General features: G+C 61.2%; 2 protein-coding genes across 3 annotated transcripts; one reads left to right on the top strand and one right to left on the bottom strand.

Moving 5' to 3' along the window:
• Positions 1–11,593: 11,593 nt before the first annotated feature.
• SNPH (syntaphilin) lies at positions 11,594–16,103 on the top strand. Its single transcript, XM_074157440.1, has 4 exons — positions 11,594–11,742; positions 12,501–12,701; positions 14,165–14,314; positions 14,969–16,103. The coding sequence occupies exons 1-4, from the start codon at positions 11,594–11,596 to the stop codon at positions 16,101–16,103; spliced, it is 1,635 nt and encodes a 544-aa protein (XP_074013541.1).
• A 1,658-nt stretch (positions 16,104–17,761) lies between these two features.
• SDCBP2 (syndecan binding protein 2) lies at positions 17,762–20,981 on the bottom strand. Of its 2 annotated transcripts, none has more exons than XM_074157269.1 (8): positions 20,585–20,981; positions 20,380–20,464; positions 20,021–20,124; positions 19,668–19,829; positions 18,855–19,030; positions 18,618–18,789; positions 18,399–18,490; positions 17,762–18,291 (listed from the first exon to the last, which is right to left on the bottom strand). In XM_074157269.1, exons 1-8 carry the CDS (start codon positions 20,636–20,638, stop codon positions 18,237–18,239), a joined length of 900 nt encoding a protein of 299 aa, XP_074013370.1. In that variant the 5' UTR covers positions 20,639–20,981; the 3' UTR covers positions 17,762–18,236. The 2 variants fall into 2 exon arrangements, with proteins under 2 accessions (XP_074013370.1, XP_074013371.1); XM_074157270.1 differs by having other exon boundaries at positions 17,763–18,291; positions 20,389–20,464; positions 20,585–20,638.
• Between the last annotated feature and the right edge of the window lie 2,330 nt (positions 20,982–23,311).

The following is a 23,311-nucleotide window of genomic DNA, read 5'->3' as shown; positions in this document are numbered from 1 at the left end:
AATCATGGAGTGTTCGGACAAGCTGACAAAAATCAACCTTAGTCTACATTTTCCAGAAAATATATTTCCTGGAAAATGGTTGAAAATCTTGTCAAGCTGTGGTAAGTGAGCAGAGCTCTCTCCTGGTTCGTTTTCTCACCTGCCAAGTAGCTGCCTCATGCAGGTGCTGTCTTGGTACCGGTTACCAAGGTGTTCCATAGGGTGTTTATTTTTAATATATATGTTTATATGATGAGCAGTTCCTTATTCTGTTAATAAAATATCCCTAAGATACATATTCTACATACATTGGGAGGGATTTTATGAAAGTCCTTAAAAACCTTTCTTACAGACCAGCTTTGGAGGTTAAATTATTTTTAATGGGGCTTGTGTGTGTTAATTATCTAACACCACCAGTAAGAGAAGTCTGTTAAGCTCTCTTTATCAAAAACTTCAGTCTATTTGAAATTATTCCTTTCAAAAAATGTTCAGTATTTGGTATTTTAAGGTCTAGCAAGCCACTGTCTCCAGCATCGTTTTTGTGTTCAGGAGGAGAGAATTTACACTACCCCGAGAAGAGTCACGTAAACTTCAGGGAGAAATCCTTTTTCCTAGAAAATCCTGCAGTTTTAGACTTCGTGGAGCCTGTTTACTTGAAGGCTAACACCTTTATTTATGCGTAGACCTACTTAAAAACGGATGTTAAACTGAAACGCTGTTCGCTCTTTGCGTTTTTATGTGATTTAGGACATGTTTTAACGCTTTTGCTGTCATTTTGTAAAGGCCGTGTTTTTCAGCTGCATCCAACCTGCAACGCAGGGGGTGGTTGTGTGCATTCCGGGGCGCGGGGGGGTGGGGGGGGGAATGCCTCTTAATAGGAAATCAATAAAAATCAGAAGGAGATGTTTCCTTGGCTCGGCGGCGTTTGTTCTGAAGGATGGTAACTGGCAGCCGCCTAAGCTGTCCTTCGGGTTTGCCTTCTCCGAGTCGGTGCTTTTGGTGATTTTCTTCAAAATTGAAAGGATGGATGATGATATCGTCATCCTGGCTTGCCGGGTCCATGCTGTTCCTGTCACGCCCTGATTTATTTGTGCGTGCCGGGGTTTGGGGAAGGTGAGGAATTGATTTATTTGGGGAGAGGGGGGGGAGGTTAGGGAAGGTGAGGAATTGATGCCGAGGGGTCTGTTAGAGGAATAAAAAGGCTTTAAAGCAGCTGACGGTCCTGTGCTGGGATGGGAGGGTCAGGGTCGGGGGTTTGTTCCACTTGGTTTTCTTTTTCCCAGGTAGGAATATTTGATAAAATAAGCAGTAAGATAAAATAGGCTGCTGTTCTCTGGGTATAATGGAGGGAAAAGTGACCCTGTTTGGTAAACACCTTTTTGTTCTCTGCAGAAGAAACACTATTTTCTTTTTCTCCAAGGGTAGCCCAGGCCAAGAGCGCAATCGAGAGCGGTGGGTGTTGTTTGAGGCCGGGCAGTTTTGTTCAGGATTCAAGTGCTGACGTGGGGTGAGGAAAGAGTTTGATTCTCCAAATCTCGTGCTCGGTGTCCTGGGAGCGAGCTCGTGGCAGGAGAACCTCTCCCTCGTTCCCTGCAGCAGACCCACTCCCCTGTGTCTCTCCCCGTGAGCCCCTCATGCCACACTTCCCAGGAAACTGAGCACTGCAGGCTGGGGAGGGTTGGAAAAAATGCTTTTTCTCCCCCAAAAGCCATCCAAAATAACTCTGGAGCTCACACCAGAGCCCCTGCCTGTGTCATGTCTGCCACGGCCGCACGGTAAGAGCAGCTCCAGTGGCAGCAGATGCGGTAACTCATTAATTTTCCTTTCAAGGAGAGAGGCTGTGCGTTGGATTCACCAGGAAAGAGGGAAACAAAAGGAGGCTGGAGGCGAGCAGGCGGCAGGCAGGAAGAGATGAGAGGCGGGATAGATGTACATTGAGAACAGCCTGCGTGTCGGGATAAATGAGGTACAAATCTTGCAGGAAATAGGCCTGGAGGAGAGAGTTGCGTGGATTTACAGAACAGGTTTGTCCGAACTCCGCAATGGCCGCGGGGGAGCCGCAAAGGGAGCCAGGGAAGGGCCCCATGCTGCTGAGCTCCGTGTCCCGGTGCGCAGGGTCAGAGGGGGGTTCTAATCCCGACAGCTGTTAGACTTAGGTCCAGATCCAGACTCGGAGCGGGGTCTGCGCCGACACGGCTGGCGGGTGAACGGCCTCCCTCCATAAATCCATACATGCATGCATACGTGTGGGATGTTACGTGTACGTACGTAGCACAGGTACATCTATACCCGCGTCTCGCCGTTCTCCCAGTCCCTGCAGCCGGCCTCCGTCACCAGAGCGGAGCTGGAACCAAAGCCCCGCTACTTGCCAAGTGGGCCACAACCAGCCGCTCGGTGGCTCCCAGTGAACACCGAGCCGCCTCGCCATAGACGTTGGCTCATTAAATAACGTGGAAAGATGAAGCTCAATCGCTACAGAAGGAAATGTGTAGGGAGCACCACCAGCACCCAGGCTGTGGTTGAGACGGCGATGACCAGCGTCAACCAAAATCCATCCATTTCCCACCAAGCCAGCGGGACCCGCTCCGAACGCGAGCCCCCAGCAGCCCTTCAGCTCCGCTTGATGCTGCTTTTCCATCCCAGCCCCGGAGCCCGGCTGCCCCCTGGGTATTTAAATTGAGGCAAAAGATTGCCATTTATTAATTTATTTTACTTCATAGAGGTGCGTCATTAATTAGGCAGACGGATGTCCTCAGAATTGGACGAGGTAGATGAAAAATTGTGACGCTGCCGGGGGGGGGGAACCCCAAGGGCCGGGTGGCCGCAGCTGCCCAGGCGCCCCCCATCCCCGTCCTCTTCCTCCTTCTCCTCCTCCTCCTCCTCCTCCTCCGCTGGGGTTACGCGGGGAGAGGAGCCGAGCGCGACCCGCCGGCCCCGGGAGCACCCAGCCGGCGGGGCTCCGCCGCCGGGGGAGGACCTCAAAAACCGGCTTTTAGAGGAGTTGCCATCGAAACGGGGGAAAACCCGGCCGGGGGTGGGGGGGGGGGGAGGGTAGGGAGGGGGGAGCACCGGCGCCGCCGTCGCTTTAAGAGCGCAGAGGAGGGAGGCAAATTACGCAGCTGCAAGGCTCATCCCTCCCTCCCTCCCTCCATCCCCGTCCCTCCCTCCCTCCCTCCCTCCCTCCCTCCATCCATCCATCCATCCATCCATCCATCCCGCGCTCCCCGGCCGCCCCGCCGCACCCATGGAAGCCGGCGCAGGTGATGGAGGGCGCAGGGGGGCGGGTGTTGGGGGGCGGGGGAGGGGGGGTGGGGTGGGGAGGAGGGATGTTACCGCACCGCGCCCCGCACCTCGCCCCGCGCAGCCGCCTCTCACCGCCCGCTCTCTCCCTTCCCCGCCAGGTCGCTGATTCCGGCTCTCCCCCTCCCCTCCCCCCCCCCCCCCCCCTCTTTTCCTCTCCCCCCCACCCCGACCGGCGCTGCCGCCCCGGACATCGGCGGGGCCCCGCGCAGGTGAGCGGGGCGCGGTGCGGTGCGGTGCGGGCGGGGGGCGGCGGGGCCCGGCGGCCGCCGTGACTCATCCCTTTCTGGCTGCAGATTCGGGGGGGGGGGGGGGGAGGGAGAGAGGCCGCAGAACGGGGTTGGCAGCGCCGCTCCGCATTGGGGGGGCGAGGCGGTGGCGGGGGGGGCGGAAATCCACGGGGCAGAGGGTGCTTGGGGTGGGTCACGCATCGGGCCCGCATTGCATGCACCGGACCCACATCAGAGCCGCAGCGCATGCACCGGAGCTGCATTGCATGCACCAGACCCCCATGGCACGCACCGGGCCCATGTCACACTCACCAGACCCGCGTTTCATCCGTCAGACCCACATTACACGCACCCGGACCCACATTATGCATCCCAGACCTCCATCATGAGCACCAGACCCATATTGCATGCACCGGACCCACACAGCACGCATCGGACACACATCTCACTCACCAGACCTGCAGTGCACTCGCTTGCATGCTCCAGACCCACATCACATGGATCAGACTCTCCCTGCATGCTCCAGACCCACATCACATGGATCAGACCCTCCCTGCATGCTCCAGACCCACATCACATGGATCAGACCCTCCCTGCATGCTCCAGACCCACATCACATGGATCAGACCCTCCCTGCATGCACTAGACCCAGCTCCCATGCTCCAGACCCACATCACATGGATCAGACCCTCCCTGCATGCACTAGACCCAGCTCCCATGCTCCAGACCCACATCACATGGATCAGACCCTCCCTGCATGCACTAGACCCAACTCCCATGCTCCAGACCCACATCACATGGATCAGACGCTCCCTGCATGCACCAGACCCACATCACATGGATCAGACCCTCCCTGCATGCACCAGACCCACATCACATGGATCAGACCCTCCCTGCATGCTCCAGACCCACATCACATGGATCAGACCCTCTCTGCATGCACCAGACCCACCTCCCATGCTCCAGACCCTCCCTGCACCCACCAGACCCACAGCACGCTCCTACAGCATCCAAACATGTCTCCCAGCACCATGGGGCATTGCAGGGGCCGGAGCCGCTCCGCGATTGAGATTTTATTATTTAACGGCTTAACGCTCCATCTCCAAAGGGATATGGAAAATACAGGAGCTGGTTGATGAGCCGGGTGCTCCTTTTCTCTCCTCCCTGCAAGGTCAGTGCTGCCTGGTTTGTCGCACAGAAACCCTCTGCTGTTGCCTTTGTGGCGCTTATAAAATATCGGCGTCCCCACCCTCCCTAGGCAGTGGGTGCACGGTGCCGTGACCTTGTGCAAGAAGGTGCCAATCCTGGTGTCCAGGGCTGCAGAGGTCCCCTGGCCAGGGCGGGGGGGTCAGGAGGGGACAACGCTGAGCCGGGAGGTTGGGCATGTTTAAGTAGGCCATTCCAGAGGTGTGGAGACTCTGTGACCACCGTCTTTTCCAGCCCAGGTTCAAGGTGGATGGTGGTCGGGGGAGACCTGTTTCCACCGTGCTGAGACTGCGCAGGGGCGCGGAGGGGAGGAGTGGCTGCTTGCACTGGAAGCTGGATTTCTCTTCCATGTTTTTTTTTTGCCTGCATATTCCCAAGGAGTGGGCTCTTCCTGCCTGCTGGTCCCCAGCTCGCCCCCCCCCCCCAGCAGAGCCCCCGCGCAGGATGGGTGGTGGGGTGTAACCTCACATGCATCTCCAACCTGCCAACCTTCCCAGCCTTGGGGAAGACCGAAGGGTCTGCATCCGTCCCGGGTATCCTGCATCCATCCCAGGTGTCCTGCATCCATCCTGGGTGTCCTGCATCCATCCCAGGTATCCTCCTCCTACTCTCATGGCAATAACTGCTACTACAGCATTTGGCAGAGAGCTCTGTTCTCTTTGCCTCCAGAGGCCCCAGCGAGAGACCAGCCTGGTCCCTCTGGTCAGGCACCTTAGTTTTAGCTAACGAGGGCCAGGAATTGCCACCTCCCCGTTTCGGCGCTGCAGCCAGGTCAGCTGGAAAAGTGATGAGCTGCATAACCCGATCTTTTCAAACGCTCTCTATTTTCCTGTAATCTCTGGGTGTCAACTCAGCATTTTTATAACAAACAAGAGAATAAAAGGAGATGCTTCGTTACGCGATACGACAACTCTTAGCAAAATTGATTTTTCTGGTGGCGTTGCGTAAACACCCTGTGCGTTTTGTCCCTGCTCTTGCCCCGAGCACTCTGTGTGAACTGGAGCATCTCCCTCTGTCTGGGACCCAGGTGAAGCTCTGCCTGCTTCGGGACGACCCTGTCTCTGCTGGAGCAGAGTTTCCCAACCCCTGGAGATACCACTGCTCCCTTGGAAACTCCCAAACAGGACCTAAGGCAGCCCCTGTCTCCCAAAAAATCCCCTGTGGCAGAAGGAGAAGCACAGACATCACCGCTCTGCACCAGGCAGCCGGTGTTTGCTTTCAGCAGCTCAGAGGATGCCCGTGGTGCCTGCGATGCTGATCCTGTCCTTGACCGGACTTCTGCCAGCCTCGGCCCCGGCTGCTGGATCCTGCTCCTTCCCACCACCACCCAGTGCATCCCAGTCCCTTTTCAAGCACAGACTGCTCCTGGCATTGCTGCCGTTCTGGGGACACGGCGCTCTGTCCCAAATCAGGTCGCTGGTTGTTTGCCACGTTCAGGGCTTTACATTTTTTTTAGCGTGAAGGAAAAGCAGGGCCCGTGTCGGAAAGGCCGGGAGGACTCCTCCTCGGGAGCCCTTTTTGTTCCCCGGAAAAAGCAAGGCTGTGATTTCCCTCCCCCTGTTGCTCTCTGCTTTTAATCTTGTTAGTACTGGAAGGCTGAAGATACGGGGAGGGATCCGCAGGGAAGGCGCCTGGCTGCGTGTGCCGGGCATGGTTTTTCTCCCGAGGTTTCTGCAGAATCGGTAAAGCTGTTCTTAGCCGCTTGGGCTTGGTGCCACTGTCGCAAAACGCTCCTAACGCAGGATGCGTCAAGGAAAACAAGGGAATCCGGCAGCAGGCAGGGTGATGGGAGCCCCGACAAAAGAAGCAGTGATCGAGAAATCCAGGGAAATGCAGCGGCTGCGGGGCCGGGGTGGCTGCGTGCTGAGGGTTGGGGCTGCCAAACGGGCCCGCCTGCTCCTGCACCTTCTCGGCGTGTTCCCCGCGGGGACAGGACGAGCTGGTGGGGCAGCTCAGGCCAGCGCAGCAGCCGGTTCCTGCTGAACCCCGCAGAAGTCGAGCAAAGAGAGATGCCTTGGAAGCAAAGAGCGTGCGGTGGCGAAACCTCCGGAGGAACAGGCTGAGGCTTCAGTGAGCTGATGGTGAGGGTCTCTCCAGGGGTCCCGTGGCCCCGTTTCTAGGAAGCTTCTAGGAGGAGCAATACCTGCCCAGCCCCGTCTGTCTGTCGCTGGCACAGCCAGGGGATCCGGTGTGGAGCGGGGAATTCCTTCAAGCCACAGAGGCATCTCTGTGGGGCAGCAATCCTAAAGTGACAGCTGAGTCATGATTCTTGGGGACTTCCTCCTCTGGGGCACCAGGCTGAGCCTTAGGGTGCTCTGCAGGTGCTCTGTCACCGCTCTGTCACTGCTCTGCCACCCATCTGGCTTTGCCTCACCATTGTGGTGTGATCTATGGGGCGGCGGTGCCCCAGATCCCCTCTGTGGCCGGCGGATGCTGGGGACCCACCAGGGGATGCAGCTTGGGAGCATCCTGGAGCGTCACCCACCCCAGTATGGTGGTGGCATATGGGGCTCTCAGCTCCAGGGACATGCTGAGGTGCTCGCGGGAAGCCGGCTGAGTGACCTGTCCTGGCAGGGAGAGGACACGTGCTGTGCCTGGGGGTGCCGGTGCCGGACAGTGGTGTCGGTGTGGGAAACAGGGGCTGCCTGAGCCTTGCCCAGGTGAGGAGGGTCTCCCACTCCTGGGAGCAAGAGGCTCTTGTGCCCGGCTGTGCTCCATCCCAACCCTGCGTGGGGTGTCAGCTTTTCGTGCTGTAGCTCCAGCTGTTCCCGTATCAAGGACCATTGCTTTTATTTCGCATGAATTCCCCAGGCTGATTCTTTTGCACAGGGGTAAGCACTATTTTGTGCTGCTGTTTCTGAAAGAGCTGCCTTTCTGTTCCACTCCGGGCCGGGAGATTCCTGGGGAGTTTTGCTGTCGGTGGCTCCAGGAGCGAGCATTAGACCTTGCAATGGGCAGCGTTCGTCCTGCCCTTCCCCTGAGCCACATTTTGGGGGTGATTTGCAAGATGCTGGAACAAATATGGGTGGTTTGCAGCATGATCTCTGGATCTGATGTAAATTGGACCATCAGACCCTGGACCATACCAGCGTCTTCAGGGAGCAAGAGCAACCACAAAGGGGCTGCACTGAGCAGGGTCCCACTGGTCCCCCACCCCGGCACGGGGACAAGCCAGGACTCCCCAAATCACCCTAACCTTGCCTCGGTGTCTGTGTGCTCAGACTGGCGCTGACTGTTAAAATCTCTGTATAATTGCAAGCCTGGCCTGTGCCGTGGAGCTGGGACTGTGTGTGCGGGGATGAACTCTGTGGCTGCGGGGACCAGCATTTGCCCTTCGTGTCACTGGGCCAGCATTTGACGTTCGTTCGTCACTGCCGTCGTGTCTGACGCCAGGTTAGGGCTGCTCGGGGTCCCTCCAGAACTTGTACCACAGACGTGTCCCCTCTCCTGGGGTACAAGCTCTTTTCGTCAGCTCTATGAGGATCAACCCACAAGTAAGGGATGTCACCGCGTTTGTTCTGTGTCCTGCAAGAGGTTCCCCATGTTCCTTGTTCTGCAAAGATGAAAAATAAGGTGGAGGAAATCCGTTCCCCACACTGGCTCTCGTTTGGGTGTCTCACCTGGCACGTGAGACCTGGCTTTGTCTCATCCACCCTTTGCATGACTTGGAGTTTGCAGACCTGGAGTTTGCAGACCTGGGGTTGTCCTCCAGGCCCATGGGCTTCCTATCCCACTTCCAAGGCTCCCGATGATTGTTTTTGGGGTTTTGTCCCTGTGCTGAGCGGGAGCTGCCTTCCTTACATGGGGCCAGCCATGGGCAGCTCTGCTGGCCCCGTCCTCGATGCTTCTGACATGGAGCAACGTGCCTGCCCATCCTCTGCCCCGGCTTGGGATGCTTTCCACCCCCATGTTTTTATGGGATTTCTTCTTTTCTGCTTGCCCTGGCAGCTTTGTTCTGATGCCTGCCCCGAGCCCCAGCTATTAGATGTCTTTTAGATTTTAGTGACCTGCTCTTGGTTACTTCCCTGTGTTTCCCGGCCCTTGCGGCTGCCATCGTCTTCCTCGCTGGAGAGCGTGCGGTGTGCTCGGGGACGTGGTTATTCATCTTTGAACGCTTTCCATTTCCTCTCCGTGTGTTTTTCCTGATGCCTAATCGATGAGCAGTCGCGGCGGTGAGCCGGAGCTGGCAGAAGTGTCAGGTGTTGCAGGGAGGTGGGGGCCGAGCTAGCGTGGGTCCCATGGGAGGGCTTGGGCATCCCCTCTGCGGGACGAGACCCCTCTGCAAATCACTGCAAAAGCAGAGGTCTCCACTGCTTCTCCCTTTCTTGCATTTCAAATGTGATAATTGTGGATTTCCTCTTGCTTTCATGGTGAGGTTCCCTTTGCACTGTAGCTGCTTGTCCTGGTCCATGCCATCGTAGTAATTTTGAGGGTAATTAAGTAATTCCCTCTGCCTTTAGAGGCACGGTAGCCACACACCATGTGGGAAGGTGTGTTTTCAGCTTTGGTGCTAACCTCTGCCCAACCTGCCTGTCCTTGGCAGCTGGTGGGCACAGCGAGGCTTTTGGGGAGACTGAAAGGGCCCATTGGTTCCTTGGGAATAAAGACAGTGCCAATTTATTACCAGTGATTAAATTCAAGCCTGCTTGTTCGAGCCGCCCTGGGGCAGGCTGGTGAGGCAGAGCCGGTGCCCAGCCGGGAGGGGATGCGCAGCCCATCGTGTTTGTGAGACGGGGACCCGGGCAGGGCACAAGATGGTGCTCCCCCTTCCTGCGGGATTTCGGTGCCCTCTGGCAGACCTTGGCCGGGCTCCCTGCGGCAGCAGCTCGGGGCTGCTTTGAGTTTCTCACCCTCTAAAGCTGCCGGCGCCGCGAGAGGCATCGAGCCTTGGCGTGGGCGCCAGGCGAGTCTGCAGCAGTGGAAGGAGGAGGAGGAGGAGGAGGAGGAACTGAGCTCGCCAGGCGCGAGGCCGAATCCAAGCTTCCCCACAGAGCTGTTCTTGGCTGTGGATGCTGGGGCAGGTACCTGGGGTGCAGCGTGGGGTGCTCGCAGGAGCCCCCGGAGCGGTACCAGCCTGTGTGCAGGACACACGCATGCCGTCTGCGGTGCCGGCACTTGCCTGGTACTGCATTAAACGCCCAGCACTGCCGGGGAGAGCAGAGGGACCCCCCCAGCAGAGCAGCTTTGCGTGCGGGTAAACTGGCTGTGGTTGGGGAAGAGCAGACGGCGGTGATGCTGGGCTGTGTTGGGCCAGGACACAGGGCTCGGGGCTCCGAGAGGGCGAGGAGTTAATCCCTGTGGCTGTAAATCTCCCTAAAGCCCTGCCCGAGAGCTGCTCGGGGGGTACCCTGTGGCGTGAAAAGCGAGGGGTGGGCTGTCCTCACTGCCTGGCTTGGTGGGGTCCTGTGGCCGGAGGCTGGGCTGTGCCGCAGCCCCGCATGGTGCTGCCGGAGGATGTTCCCACTGGTGCCAGGGCCGCGCTCGGCTCTCGCGCTGGATGCTGATTCACGCTGCTGCATTAGCAGAGCCCGCAGCTGCCCGGCTCCGCACGCTGTCGACCCAGGAGCAGTTACCCGGCAGGGCAGAGCGCTGCCTCCCCCTGCCCAGGTCCTCCCCAGTGTGTCCATCCCCAGTAGGACCCCCAAATCCTCGTCACCATGTCCCAGGGGTGCTGGCACCCCCCCCAGCGTGGGTCACCATGCCTGCCGGGGCTGGGGGCTCACCTCAGCTGCACGTCATCGGCTCCTCTGCTCTGGGGTGTCCTGGTTTGGGGATCAGGGAGCAGAAGAGAGGCTTGGGCCAGCCGCTGTGGGCTTTGAGCATTAGGCAGGAGGTAGCCTGGAAAAAATGGCAAATGGAAAAGGCTGCATTGGGGTGAGCTGGCCATGCTCCCGCCTCCTCTCCTGCCTCCCCCTCTCATCCTGCTCCTCCTCGCTCCCCTAGACTGGGGCCAAGGAGCACTTAGCGTTTCCAATTGCCCATCGATTATCAGCTGGCCGGACCCATCGCTCGCGTTGCTCTGGGCTGGAGCTGCCAAAATCTGGGACAAATACCAGCATCGTGAATTGGCTTGGAGATGAGGGGGGAGCCCACACGGTGCCCCCAGCCTGGCTGTCCTTGGCAGCCTGTGAGCGCAGTGGGGCATCAAAGCAGTGCCGGTGGGATGGAAGTGCTGAGTGGATGCTTTCCATAGCAGTTCACATCCCTGCGTGTGCCCGAGGTGCTGCCTCCTCGAGCAGCTCCTGCCGGTCGCTATGAGCCTCTGGATCTGGCCTGTTTATTTACAGGAAAACGGGCTCTGTGTTTCCCGAGGGATTAGCTGCTGCTGCTGCTGCATTATGCAGGGATCTGTGCTTCTTTACCTGATTTCACTGGTGAACGGGTGATTCTGACTTAATTATGGAAAAGCAGGCACCCAGCCTGCTGCAGGGACAGCCACCCGCCTGGGTGGAAACTCGGTGAGGTCCAGGGCTGGGTGTCAGAGCCTTTGTCCCATCTCTGCCTCGAGGGTGCCCTGCCACCACTGCAGGCATCCCTGCAGCCGACCCCCTTTCACTAGCAGGGATGGAGACCTGGGGTCAGGCAAGGGAAAGCTTGTCCTGTGCCTGGAGGTTGGTGGGAAAGGGGCTTTAGACCATGAGCAGGTACCTGCTATGCTTCTGTTTTGCCTTATAAATTAAGAAAGCCCTTCCCTGTGCCCGCAGCATGCCCTGCCAGGGCAAGACCCTGGGCACACAGCATCTCAGGCCGTGGGGGGCAGGCAGGAAGCACAGCCTAGATGTGCAGGGGATGCAGCCCACATCTGTCCCCCTATAGGTGGCCCTGGGGACTAAACTGGTGCCCTGGTGCAGGGGCTGATCCCTGTGCCGGCGCTTTGCATGGGTCACATCTCACCGGGGCCGTTTCCCAGCCTTCACCTCCTCTCTCTCTGTTGCGTTTTAACCCGCAGTTCCCCCGCACCCAGGACCCGTGGCACCGCGGCAATGTCTCTGCCGGGGAGCAGACGCTCGTCCACAGGATCACGAAGGTGAATATGCTTCGGACTCCGGGACCGGGCACCGGCACTTGCCCGGCATTCTCCCGGCTGGCAGCAGGGAGGGAACCATCCCCACCTACACCACGAGCTGCCACTTTGCAGCAAGAACCCCCAGCCTGGCTTTTGGCGGGGTTGCATGTCGCTGCTGCCCACTGCACAGCACTTCTCCATCCGTGCATGCAGCCCCCTGAGCGCTGCACCCCCCTGTCCTTCTCTGTCCGTCTCTGCCGCAGTGGGGACCAACCCCTCTGTCCGTCCGGGCAAAGGCAGGAGGTGGCGGAGACCCCCAGGTTTGGGGCGGTGAAGCTGGGAGGTGTGTTAGCCCTTGAAGAGCCTCTCCTTGAGCTGCAGTGATAAAGAACAAGAGGGGAAAAAAGGCTGGGGGGCGGGGGGAAGGGGTAAGAGAAAAAAAAAGCATTTATTTCCTTCCAAATGTCTCCATGACCTGGGCTGCTGTTGGGCAGAGAGAAAAGGCAGATCTGCCCATGTGTAGGTGCCAACCTGGCAGCGGGGTGGCTCGAGCTCTGCCGGGGCCATGCTCCCCAGGGGCTCCCAAGGGGCTCCTGGTCCTCAGGGTGCAGGGATGCCGTGCCGGCGTCCAGGGGATGCCACGCTGGGCACGGGGAGCGGGTGGGCAGCCCCTCCCCCCCAGCCCTGCCTTTGCGCCTGTCGCCGTCTCCGTGCCATTTTGATCCCTGCTGTTTGTTTTGTCCTTTTGTCTTGTGTGTTCTCGGTGTGGTGGTTGGCAGTCGCGGGGTTTATGGACGGAGTGGCTTTGCCTCCTTCTTTAAGTCTTCAGCGCCCTCAGCCACTCGGCCTGAGACACAGCCTCTTCTCCCTGCCTCCAGGCGCCCCTCGCCCCCCGGGAGGGACACCTACGGCACCTCCTCGCTGAGCAGCAGCAGCAATTCTGGCTCCTGCAAGGGCAGCGACAGCAGCCCCACCCCAAGGTAACCCATCACCCGTGGCCCCAGGGCGGCTGCCGGGTGCCCCCCGGGCAGGGGGGAGCATCCCCCCCCCGTGCTGCCGGTGCCGGTGCCCGGCGGGGACAGGAGCAGAGGGGCCGGTGGATGAGGCTGTGCACTTGGCGGCTGGGGGAGCCGGAGGAGCCGCTGGTGTGTCTCCCAAAGACCCCCACCATCCTCTGCTAAACCTCTCCGCCGCTGTTGTCATGTCTTCTCCCTCCCCGTCCCCCCCCGCCTGCCAGCCCGGCACCCTGTCCCTTTCCCTCTGTCCTGCCATGGCTGTGGCTTGCGCGCTGCACGCGTCCCTCCCTCCGCTCCTGCACCCCCAGGGGCACCCCCGGTCCTGTGGGACCAAGGGCACGGTGGGGAAGAGCTTCGTGTCCCCTCGTGCTGCCCACTGGAGGTCTGGTGACAGCGGGTGGCAGCGTGGCTTCTCAGTGGGGAGCTCCTGGTGCCCTCGGGACATACACAGCCGGGCGCTGAGCTGCGGGTCATGCACAAGCCCCAGCCCGGGCTGAGCTCCTTCTGCCTGTCCCCAACCACCTTCCAGCTCCCGGAGGTGGCATCAAATCTGGGAGGATATGATGGGCCGGAGGGTGACCTGGGACCAGAGCCTGTGGCCGTCCTGCTGCCATGGGGTGTTGCAAGGCCACGGTCCTGCCTGGCTGCTCCGAACGCGATGCTTGTGTCCCTGGCCGAGGCTGCTGGGCTGCCTGCACCATGCGCGGGGGTTTGGGCTGCCCTGGTGCCACGCACAGAGAGTACCCACTACCCTGCTGCGATGCACAGGGGTTTTGGGACAGCCTGCTGCAATGCAGGAGCATCTCGTGGTGTGCACAACCCTCCATGTGCCTCGCAGCCCTGACGTACAGCCCTGTCCTTGGCCACCTCCTGCTCTCCCTTGCTACCCTGAGCTTTGAGCCAGAGACATCCATCTCCTCATCTGCCACGGTGGTGCCATGTCCCAGCCCGGAGCAGATGCCGGATATCCCAGCTTGATCTCCATGGGCAGGACAGCCACCAGCTCCAGACCTGCTCCATCCTGAACCCTCCCATTACCCATTTTTCAGCTCCATCTCTGATGGGGCTGATCCCACGCTGGGGTCTCCGTCCACATCTCTCATTCCCCGCAAAGCTCTCTCTGGGTGTGCAGAGACCTTGGTGCCTGCCTGCTCCTGGCTCTGCTCCTGCACCCGCTGCCTCGGTGAAGCCTACACCTCTGTGGAGGGCTCAGTGGCCATGGGCAGCACCAGCAGGTCCAGGTGCTGCACCCACCTTCCTGCCAGCGACACAGCACCCTGAGACACCCACCCTGCCCCTCCTGCCCGTGGGGCAATACGGGGCCATATCCCCCTGCACCCCAAGAGGAGGCATCTCCTTTGGGGTCCCTCTGCCGAGCCTGTGCCGGCAGCTGCACCGGCGGGTGGGTGACATCTGTGTCCCCGCAGGCGCTCGGCCAAGTACAACCTCTGTAGCGACAACCATGGGATAAAGCCGCCGACGCCGGAGCAGTACCTGACCCCCCTGCAGCAGAAGGAGGTCTGCATCAGGCATCTGAAAGCTCGCCTGAAGGACACACAGGAGCGGCTGCAGGACAGGTGAGCACGGGGGGGGGGCAGCGGGCACAAACCCCCCTGGCACGGGAGCCACCAGGAAGGGTCTCAGCACCAGGAATAGCCACCCACAGCAGCACCTCCTGGATGGGACTGGTCCTTATGGGGGCTCTGGGTTCCCAGAACTGTGTTTTGTCCTTGGGCTCATGCCCAGGCACCAGGTTCATGGCTTTGCAGAGGTGGTGCAGGCAGATGGGCGTCTGTCATTGGTGCCCATCTGTACATGGACTTGGGGGCTGCAGAGCCCGTACGTCCCACCTGCAGCGGTTGTTCTCTCCCCCGTGCCCCTGGTTAAGTCTCTGCCACGTTTTTTTCTGAATTTCAGCGTCAGAGAGTGGCTAATCCCCATCTGCTCCTCTTGGGCTTAGGCACGTCCTTGCTGGCACGCCAGCTGCCACGCGCCCGCCCGGGACACCTGCCTGTCCCCACGCAGCCCTCGGGAGCCCTGGGCTCTGCATCCCCTCCGGGAGAGGGCTGAGCATCCCTCCCGAGGGTCCCTGAGCCCCTGGATCCATCCCTGGGTCCCAGCCACGAGTGTTACTGGGTGATCTGGCCCCAACTCAGTGCCAGGCACATGAGGACAGGGCTGGCCCCACAGCCCCCTCAGTGCCGTGGCGGTGCCCTCCCCATCTCTCGCAGGGATGCTGAGATCGAGGACCTGAAGACACAGCTGTCGCGGATGCAGGAGGACTGGATCGAGGAGGAGTGCCACCGCGTGGAAGCCCAGCTGGCGCTGAAAGAAGCCCGCAAGGAGATCAAGCAGCTGAAGCAGGTCATCGACACGGTGAAGAACAACCTGCTGGAGAAGGACAAGGGGCTCCAGAAGTATTTTGTGGACATCAACATCCAGAACAAGAAGCTGGAGACGCTGCTGCACAGCATGGAGGTGGCGCAGAACGGGGCGCTGAAGGAGGAGGGGGCCGGCGAGTCGGCCGGGGGGTCCCCAGCCCGATCCCTCACCCGCAGCTCCACCTACACCAAGCTGAGCGACCAGGGGGCCGGGGACCGCAACGTGGGGGGCTCGCAGACCATCTCGCTGGACGAGGGGGCTGACAGCGGCTTCGCGGGGGCAGAGGAGGCTCCCGGCCACACGGACCCGCTGGAGGTGGGGGGCGAACCTGTCACCCGCCTGCCCCCCAGCTCCACCTACGAGAAGCTGCTGGGGCTGCGGGGCAGCGTGGAGGCTGGGGTGCAGGCCAGCTGCATGCAGGAGCGGGCCATCCAGACGGACTTCGTGCCCTGCCAGCCCGACCTGGACACCATCCTGGAGAAGGTGATGAAGTCCCAGGCTTGCAGTTTAGGCAGCCCCACCTCCGCCTGGGTCTCCGAAATGGAAGACATGGTGCCCGGCCCCGATCTCTCCAACCCCACCGGGGCCACGGACCTGCTGGTGGCCGAGCCCGATGGCGTGACGGCCAGTGCCGGTGCCGAGGGGGGTGCCCCCTGCAACCCGGCGGTGCGGCAGCCCCCCAGCGCCAACCCCTCGGTGGCCATCGCCTGCGTGGCGGAGGAGGAGACGGCGACAGAGGCGACCGGCTGCGAGGCTGCCACCTCCAAGAGCTACTGGAGCCGCCACTTCATCGTGGATCTGTTGGCGGTGGTGGTGCCGGCGGTGCCCACGGTGGCCTGGCTGTGCCGCTCGCAGCGCCGGCAGGGCCAGCCCATCTACAACATCAGCTCGCTGCTGCGGGGCTGCTGCACCGTGGCCCTGCACTCCATCCGCAGGATGGGCTGTCACCCCGTCGCCAGCCCCGGGGGCAGCACCCAGCCCTGACACCACCACCACTACCCCCCCCTTCCCCCCCCCCCCCCCCCCGCCCCCTCCAACCCTCGACACCCCCTGCCCGCCCCCACGGACCCGACCGCTGATTGTAAAAGCCCGGCGTGTCCCCGCTCTTACGGGGTCCTTCATCGCGTCCGGCTCGTTATGCAGCCCTGGAGGGTGGGAAGGGGCCGGGGGGGGGTGTCTGTGGGTGCGTAGGGACATATTGCCTACCCCCCCGCTCCCCTCCCAGCTCCTTTGTCCTGGAGGAGGGAAAGGACCATTGCTGGAAGAGAGGTGCCAAGCGGCGATGTGGGACGTGGCACCAAGTTGACCCCCTGCCCGACGGACTCCACCTGCCCACGGTGCCTCTGGCTGGGGGAGGGGGGGGGGGGGATGTGTGTGCGGGGTTGCACCCCACGGGGTGGGCTCTCCCTTCATTGCACTCACTTTTTGGTTGTCCTTGCCCTGCCACAGGTGGGTGATGGCGAAGAGCCACCCAGCAGCGGGGAGGGATGGGGGGGGGGGCACGGCGGGACCCCCCCAGGTTCATTTCTTGCTCTGGGTGCAGGTTGTACCACGACGGCAACGTCTGGCTGTGGGCGGGAGGATCGGGGGAACCCACACCCAGACACAGGGACCATCTCCAGAGGCGGTGGGGGCACCTTCACCCCAGCCTCCTGAGCCACTTTGGTGTCTGTCCTCCATCCTGCAGGACGATGCCCTGGCCGGGCCCTGCTTAGCCCCTCTTCAAGCCACCCATCGGTTGGGAGATGCCCCCCCAACGCTGGGATGGAACCGAGCTGGGGGTCCTGCACAGCCGAGCGGCCCCGGGGGTGGGGGGGAGCCTCAGTCCCTCCTTCCCTTTGCTTTGCACTATATTCACTTTTTTTTTTTTTTTTTTTTTTGGTACAGACTGAAGCCCTGTTTTTGGGGGGGGGGGGGGTGCCAAGGCAGCGGCGAGCCTCGTGGGGGGAACCCCCAGCCCTGGCTCTGGCCACCGCAGAGTGGGACTGGGAGCTCTTGCGGTTTTGGCAGCGGCGATGCCAGTGATCCCATCCTGTACTGGAGTTTGAGGATGCCCCCCCGCCCCCCCCCCCCCCCAAAATCTCTGGTGGCCTCCAGGAAAAAAAAAAAAAAAAAAAAAGCCTTTTTTAATGAAAAGCAAAGACAGCAACGATTGCTCAGCGGGGGTTGGCGGGGCACGAGACTTGGGGCTCCCCAGGCATGCGGTGCTCCCGCCCCCATGAATGTCTGTGGCTTCTTCGTGACTTGAACTAACGGTGTTTCCCCCCCCCCCCCCAACTCTACCACCCATGGGTGCTGCCAGCGGGGTGTCCCTGGGAGCCGGTGATGCTCCACACACCGGCATCCACTGGTCCCCGTGCGGGCACACACTGCGTCCCGCATCCCTTACGCTGCCCCACATTCCCCCCACCCGGGGGCTCTGCCCGTGCTGGGGGGGGGGGGTGGCAGAGGCAGCAGCAGCCGCTGGCACAGCACCGGGTGCCAGGAGAAATATTTGGGGAGAAACGGTGACACGGCAGCCGGGGCGGTCGGTGTAAGCGGAGCTAGGATTTACGCCTCTTGTGCAATGTATTTGTGGATCTGTGTACACGTCTGTTAGACTATCCAAAGCTTTGCCAAGAAATAAATGTAACGATTATATTTGAAAGACAAATCTATATAATATATTTTTTAAATACAGAACTGAAAAAGCTGTAACCCCCCTTTTCTTGTTTCCCCTGTCCTGTACTCGCTGTCTGTGGTGGATTGTAATAAATGTCGCTGGGTCTGTGTCTGCTTTGGCTGGAGCCAGCCTTTGGCGTCCGCCCCGAGGGGGGCTGGATTGAGCAGGGACACAGGGGGACACAGGGACCCCAGGACAGGGAGAGGCCCGTGCCGCATCCCTGCTGATGAGAGGGCCAGGGGAACACGTGGGACATCACGAGCTGGCGGTCCCCCTGCTCCTCCCTGCAGCCACCAGCCTCTGTAGGGATGAGAGATTTTGCGCTAAAATAGCTTCGTTTGGGGATGCTGTGGGGGTACCTTCAGCAGCCCCCCCAAGCTTCCAGGAGCACACGCAGGCTTGGCCACGGGGGCTGCCCACGCTGGTGTTGGTCCCCCGGGACGGCAGCAATCACCTCAGAGGTCAGGGATGGAGTGGTCCATGGCCGACTTCACCAGCCCCGCCGAGAGCCTGGGGACAGGAACAGGCACTCAGCGGAGGGTTCCCGAGGGGTTCCTCGGGGAGCCCCATGGGGCCCCGGTGGGGTGGGAGTGGGCACCGCGGCCCCGCGGTCTCACCGTTTGACCATGTGCTCGTAGATCACGGTGGGGATGATGGTCAGTGTCACCACGTTCCCGGCCCCTGCCAGCACCTCCATGAGCTGCTTATCCTGCGGGAGAGAGAGTGGGGGTCCCGTGGGGTGCCCAGCACTGCCCAGCACCCCATGGCAGCTCCGTACGGCTCCCCTGGCTGCATCCTGGGCACGTTCTGCACCGTTGTATGTGCTCAGCCCCTACCTTCATGCCGATGACGTTCTGGCCGTTCACCTCGCAGATGTAGTGGTGGGTGAGGAGGCCGTTGCGGGCGGCAGAGCTGTCCTTGGCCAGCGACACGATTTTCCCCTTCTTGACCACGATGCCGACGTGGCCGGTGCTGTCCTTGTGTACGGTGACGGTGCGCTGGAAAGGCCTGTGGGGAGAAGGTGGTCAGCCCCGGCACCCCTGGGGACATCCCCCGGCCACCCGCCCGCTCACCTGTCCCGCACCACCATGACGATTTTCTCTGGGGATGCCTTCTTCAGCACCCGCTGCGCCTTGTCACTGCTCCAGCCCGTGCAGTTCTTGCCGTTGATCTGCAGGATCTGGTCACCGAAGCGCAGCCCCACCAGCGCCGCCGGCGAGTTGGCCTTCACCAGCTGCACGAAGATGCCCTGGGGACATGGGAGGGAGTGATGGCACCAGGGACTGGGCAGCTGTGCCAGGCCGTGCTGTGCCATGCCATGCCATGCTGCACCCTGGCGTGCTGTGCCATTGAATGCCACACATTGCCATGCCATGATGCATCACACCATGTCACCCTGCGCTGTACTGTCATGCTCGTGCCATGATGTGTCCTGCCACGTCATGCAGCATCATGCCATGCTCCCTCGTGTGCCATGCCACGGTGCACCACACCATGCTGTGCCATACCATGGTACACCGTGGCCGAGCTCTGCCATGCCATGTGCCCCACACAGTGCCATGCCATGGTGACCACGCCATGGTGTGGTGCACCATAGCATGGCAGGGGCGGGGGGGGGGGAGCGTGGCTTGACATTGCATGATGTGCCATACCATGTCACATTGTGCCATGCCATGGTGTGCCGTGCCATGCCATGGTTCACCACACCATCCTGTGCCATGATATGTCACTCTGTGCCATGCCATGGTGCACCATGCCATGCTGTGCCATGCCATTCTGCACCACACCGTGCCATGCCATGCCATGATGCCCCACACTGTGCCATGCCATGCCACGCTACACCGTGCCATGTCGTGCACAGCCCCTTGCCAGCCCAGCCCCCTCACCTGGTCGACGTTTTTCAGCTGCAGCCCCGTCTTGCCCCTCTCGTCCTTGCAGAGGTGGATCTCCCGCACGCCCGGCTTGATCTCTGCCCGGCGCAGCCCCGTGTTATTCCCGCTCAGGGGGGCAACCAGCTGGCCTGGGGAGGGCCCAGCGGGAGTCAGCGCCTGCAATGGAGCCGGGGGTCAGCAGATGGTGGGGGCATGGGACCCCATGCACATCAGCCCTCAGGGGGATGCTGCATCCCTTCCCTGGGCAGGATGTGGCCCCAGTGGGACCCCCCCCTCCTCAGCGATGCTGTGGCAGGGCAGGGGAGTCCCATGCAAGGCAGGTGAGAGCCACCAGCCCAGACACCTACAGTGCTGTCTTCTGGGAGCAGGTTCTTCTGGATCTCTTCGCTGGAGAGAGCAAGTCCCATGTAGTTCTCCAGCTCGGCCAGGTTGGGGTACAGCATGGGCGGTGCTGCGGGACACACCAAGAATGGCCTCAGCTCACCAGGTCCCCACCCCACAGCCATCACTCCCCCCCACTCTGGGACCATGGGCCAGTGACCAGCTCAAGGGACATGGCAGAGGATGGGCCAGGGGGAAGAAACCCCCAAATCCCCTCCCCTACCCAGGCACTGAGCTGTGGGAGGCTCTCAGCTGAGCCCCCTCCATGGCAAGCATCACTCCCCCATCCCCAGGCAGCCCCTCAGCAGGGAGAGCCGATCACAACCTGCGTTGCTGGTGCCTGAGGTGAGTTTTGGCTTCTCCGTGACCACCGTCGTGGCGGGGGTCCTCACCCCGGCAGCTGCCTGCGCCTGCCAAGAGATGGGGTTTGCTCAAGGCTGTGCCCGCCAGCCCAGGGGACACTCCGAGGGTGGGACACCACAAGGACCTATCAGGGTGCCCCCCCATTACGCTGCTGCACTGGCACTGACCTGCAAGATCTGGTGGCCCTTCATGTCCTCCAGGGAAGGGTAGAGCGTTGCCATCACTGCTGCTGTGACTGTGCCTGGGGAGAGGGACAGGGCGGTTCAGGGACAGGGTGCCTCTCCCAGAGCATCCCTCCCAGGCCACATGCCTAGCTCCGTGTGCCGGAGATAGGCTGTCACCTGAGGACTCTGACGTGACTCAGGGCCGTTCCACGAGGGCTGTCACCGCCTCCACCACTGCCCAGCAGCTGGGACACGGGTAGCCGTGTGCCAGGCACAGGCACTCCGGGCACCACTCAGCTGATGGCAGGACCCACTCCCCATGTCCACCTGCCCAGTGGGGCCATTCCAGCATCACCCAGACATGGGAGTGGGATGTCCCATGGGAACAGCCCCTCTGCCCCCCATCAGTCACCTCTGCCCCCCAAGTGTGCCTTGCCCATGGCAAGGCTGTGCCACCCAGCCCTGCCCCACAGCATCGTGTGCCCCAAAACACATTGTCCAAAGCTCAGGGTGAAGGGGCCAAATCCAGACCCAGCTCCGAGCTCTGAGCCCCGTGGGAACTAGGCAGGACCCCCCCCCCCCACAGCCCAGGGACCGCAGCAGCATCCCCAGACATGCAAGACCCCTGGACCCCAACCCTGGCACCCCTGGACTCACCTGCCAACAGCTCCTGGCTTCCTGTGCCACCCTCTGCCCGGCACCGGGCTTTTATAGCCATGCCCAGCCCAGGGAGGGGCCAGGCAGCCTCAGCTGACGCCACCGCCCCCAGGTAGGGCACAGGTGAGGAAGAGGAAGAGGAAGGTGAAGCCAAAGCTGCACAGGGCCTTATCACTGCAGGGATGGGGACAGGGATGAGAACGGCTTTCTAGGGGGTTCGGGCATCATGGGGGAACAGGGATGGGGTTGTGCCCCCTGCTACTCACCATGGTGCCCCCCCCTTCCCACTGCATCACAACTCCTGCTAGACCTGGCACCCAGCTTAGCCCCATGGCAGCTCAGTGCCCCAGACCTGGGGGGGGGGGGGTGTAAAGTGGGGTGCCCCACCGTGAGCAGCCCTGCGTGGGCGGCTGGCTCCTGCTGACACCTCGCTGCCCGGGCACGTGGGGCTGACACAGCCGTGACAGGGACGTCGTGTCCCGCACCCTTCCAGCCTGTCACCGGTGGCCCCGGGGCACACGCCAGGCGTGACAGCCCCGTGGGAGTCCCGCGCCACAGGTGGAAATGCTGAGCGAGTGCAGAGTCAGGGCACAGGGCAGACACGGGCATCCCGCTGTCGTGGGACTTCGGCATGTCACTCCGGGATCCAGCCTTCCAGCACCCACCTGTGACATCCCGCTGCCAGCACCGGGGATGCCACAGGCCACCGTGTCCCCAGAAGCCGGGCAGCAGGGTCCAGCTGGGCCACAAGCTGGTGGCACCAGCCCAGGACCTTGCAGGCATGGGGCCAGCCCTGCCACGGAGCAGCAGCCGGGCACATCCCAGCTCCCTGCGCCTCCGCTCCCGTGTGCCAGGCCAGGAGGAAGCGTTTTATTTACTGGTGTTATTTTTAGCCCGACGGTGCCCGTCTGCCTCCACCAGCCTGGGTCAAGAGCAGCCCCACCGCTGACAAACACGGCCGGGAGCAGGGAGACATCCCACAGCAGCCAGACGATGGTTCCCGGGGAGTCTGTGCCTGCCCCAAACCCTTCATCCCCCCCAAATTGGAGCTCCCACACCCCATCTGCACTTGTGGGTGCTGCAGGAGCCACCACTGATGGGCTATGTGCCCAGGGCACAGGGGGCAGCCGCTGGCCACCGGGCTCCCCCCAGTCCCCCACCAGCCCTGGCTTATCTCCAGCCACAAGCCACAGCGCTGCCTGGCACCAGTTAATAATTAAAGCAAAAAGCTTTGCAAGAAGAGAAACCCAAGCTCGCCTCGAGTTTCCGCCTAGAAGTGGTCGCAGCAAAGAGCAGAGAACGATGCTGGCACCCCGGCAACGCCCCGTTCCGCTTAATTGAGTAGCAATTAAGGGTAGTGCTAATATCTGCACAGCGTGGCCCCGATTCCCCATGACCCTGAACGCAGCCCGGGCGGCAGAGCTGCTCCTGCCCCGTGGCTGCTGTTCCCTCCATCGCCTTCCCCAGCCTCCCCTTAAAACACAAACTTTGCTCCCAACAAACCCGCTCGGGAGCGGGGACTCGCTGCGTTATTGATCGCAGCCGCGTTATCGATGGTGACAAACGGAGCAAAGGCCGTTTGCGGAGGAGCCGGGTGCTGGCACCTACACCCGGAGCCACACCAGCCACCACCAGCAAACATCTGAGGTGCCACGGCAAGGACCAGAAGCAGAGGGGCCCAGGGAGCCCCACCGACCAGGCACGGTGGGGGGATCACTGAGAAAGGCCCCAGAAAAAAAACCTCCGAGAGGCTTTTCAGGTCCATGGTGGTCTGGCCTGCAAATGCTGGCAGCTGGATGTGCCACGGTGCAACATCCAGCCTCTGAAGAGGACCGAAATAGAAAGCCCCATCCAGACCATGGAGCTTTGAGCAACCTGGTCTAGCGGGAGGTGTCCCTGCCCATGTCAGGGGTTGGAACTGGATGATCTTTAAGGTCCCTTCCAACCGAAACCATTCTATAAAATACATCGAGAGATATCGATACGCTTCTCCAGAACTGGACGGACCCTGGGAGCACGAGTCCATCTGCTCTTAACATTCCCAGTCCAGGCTGAGTCACAGCCACAACGGCG

This window comes from Numenius arquata, chromosome 12, assembly GCF_964106895.1.
Source record: "Numenius arquata chromosome 12, bNumArq3.hap1.1, whole genome shotgun sequence".
NCBI classification, from domain to species: Eukaryota; Metazoa; Chordata; class Aves; order Charadriiformes; family Scolopacidae; genus Numenius; species Numenius arquata.
Note: the sequence above shows the minus strand (reverse complement) of the source record. Positions and strands in the feature narration are given on the sequence as shown.

Excerpts from the sequence above, each read along its gene's own strand:
- SNPH (XM_074157440.1), top strand. The coding sequence starts at position 11,594 with ATGGGTCACATCTCACCGGGGCCGTTTCCCAGCCTTCACCTCCTCTCT. Across the intron at positions 11,743-12,500 it reads TCGTCCACAGGATCACGAAG|TCGCGGGGTTTATGGACGGA; the intron begins GTGAATATGCTT and ends GGTGGTTGGCAG. Across the intron at positions 12,702-14,164 it reads GACAGCAGCCCCACCCCAAG|GCGCTCGGCCAAGTACAACC; the intron begins GTAACCCATCAC and ends GTGTCCCCGCAG.
- SDCBP2 (XM_074157269.1), bottom strand. The coding sequence starts at position 20,638 with ATGGCAACGCTCTACCCTTCCCTGGAGGACATGAAGGGCCACCAGATC. Across the intron at positions 20,465-20,584 it reads AGGGCCACCAGATCTTGCAG|GCGCAGGCAGCTGCCGGGGT; the intron begins GTCAGTGCCAGT and ends ATCTCTTGGCAG. Across the intron at positions 18,292-18,398 it reads TACGAGCACATGGTCAAACG|GCTCTCGGCGGGGCTGGTGA; the intron begins GTGAGACCGCGG and ends TCCTGTCCCCAG.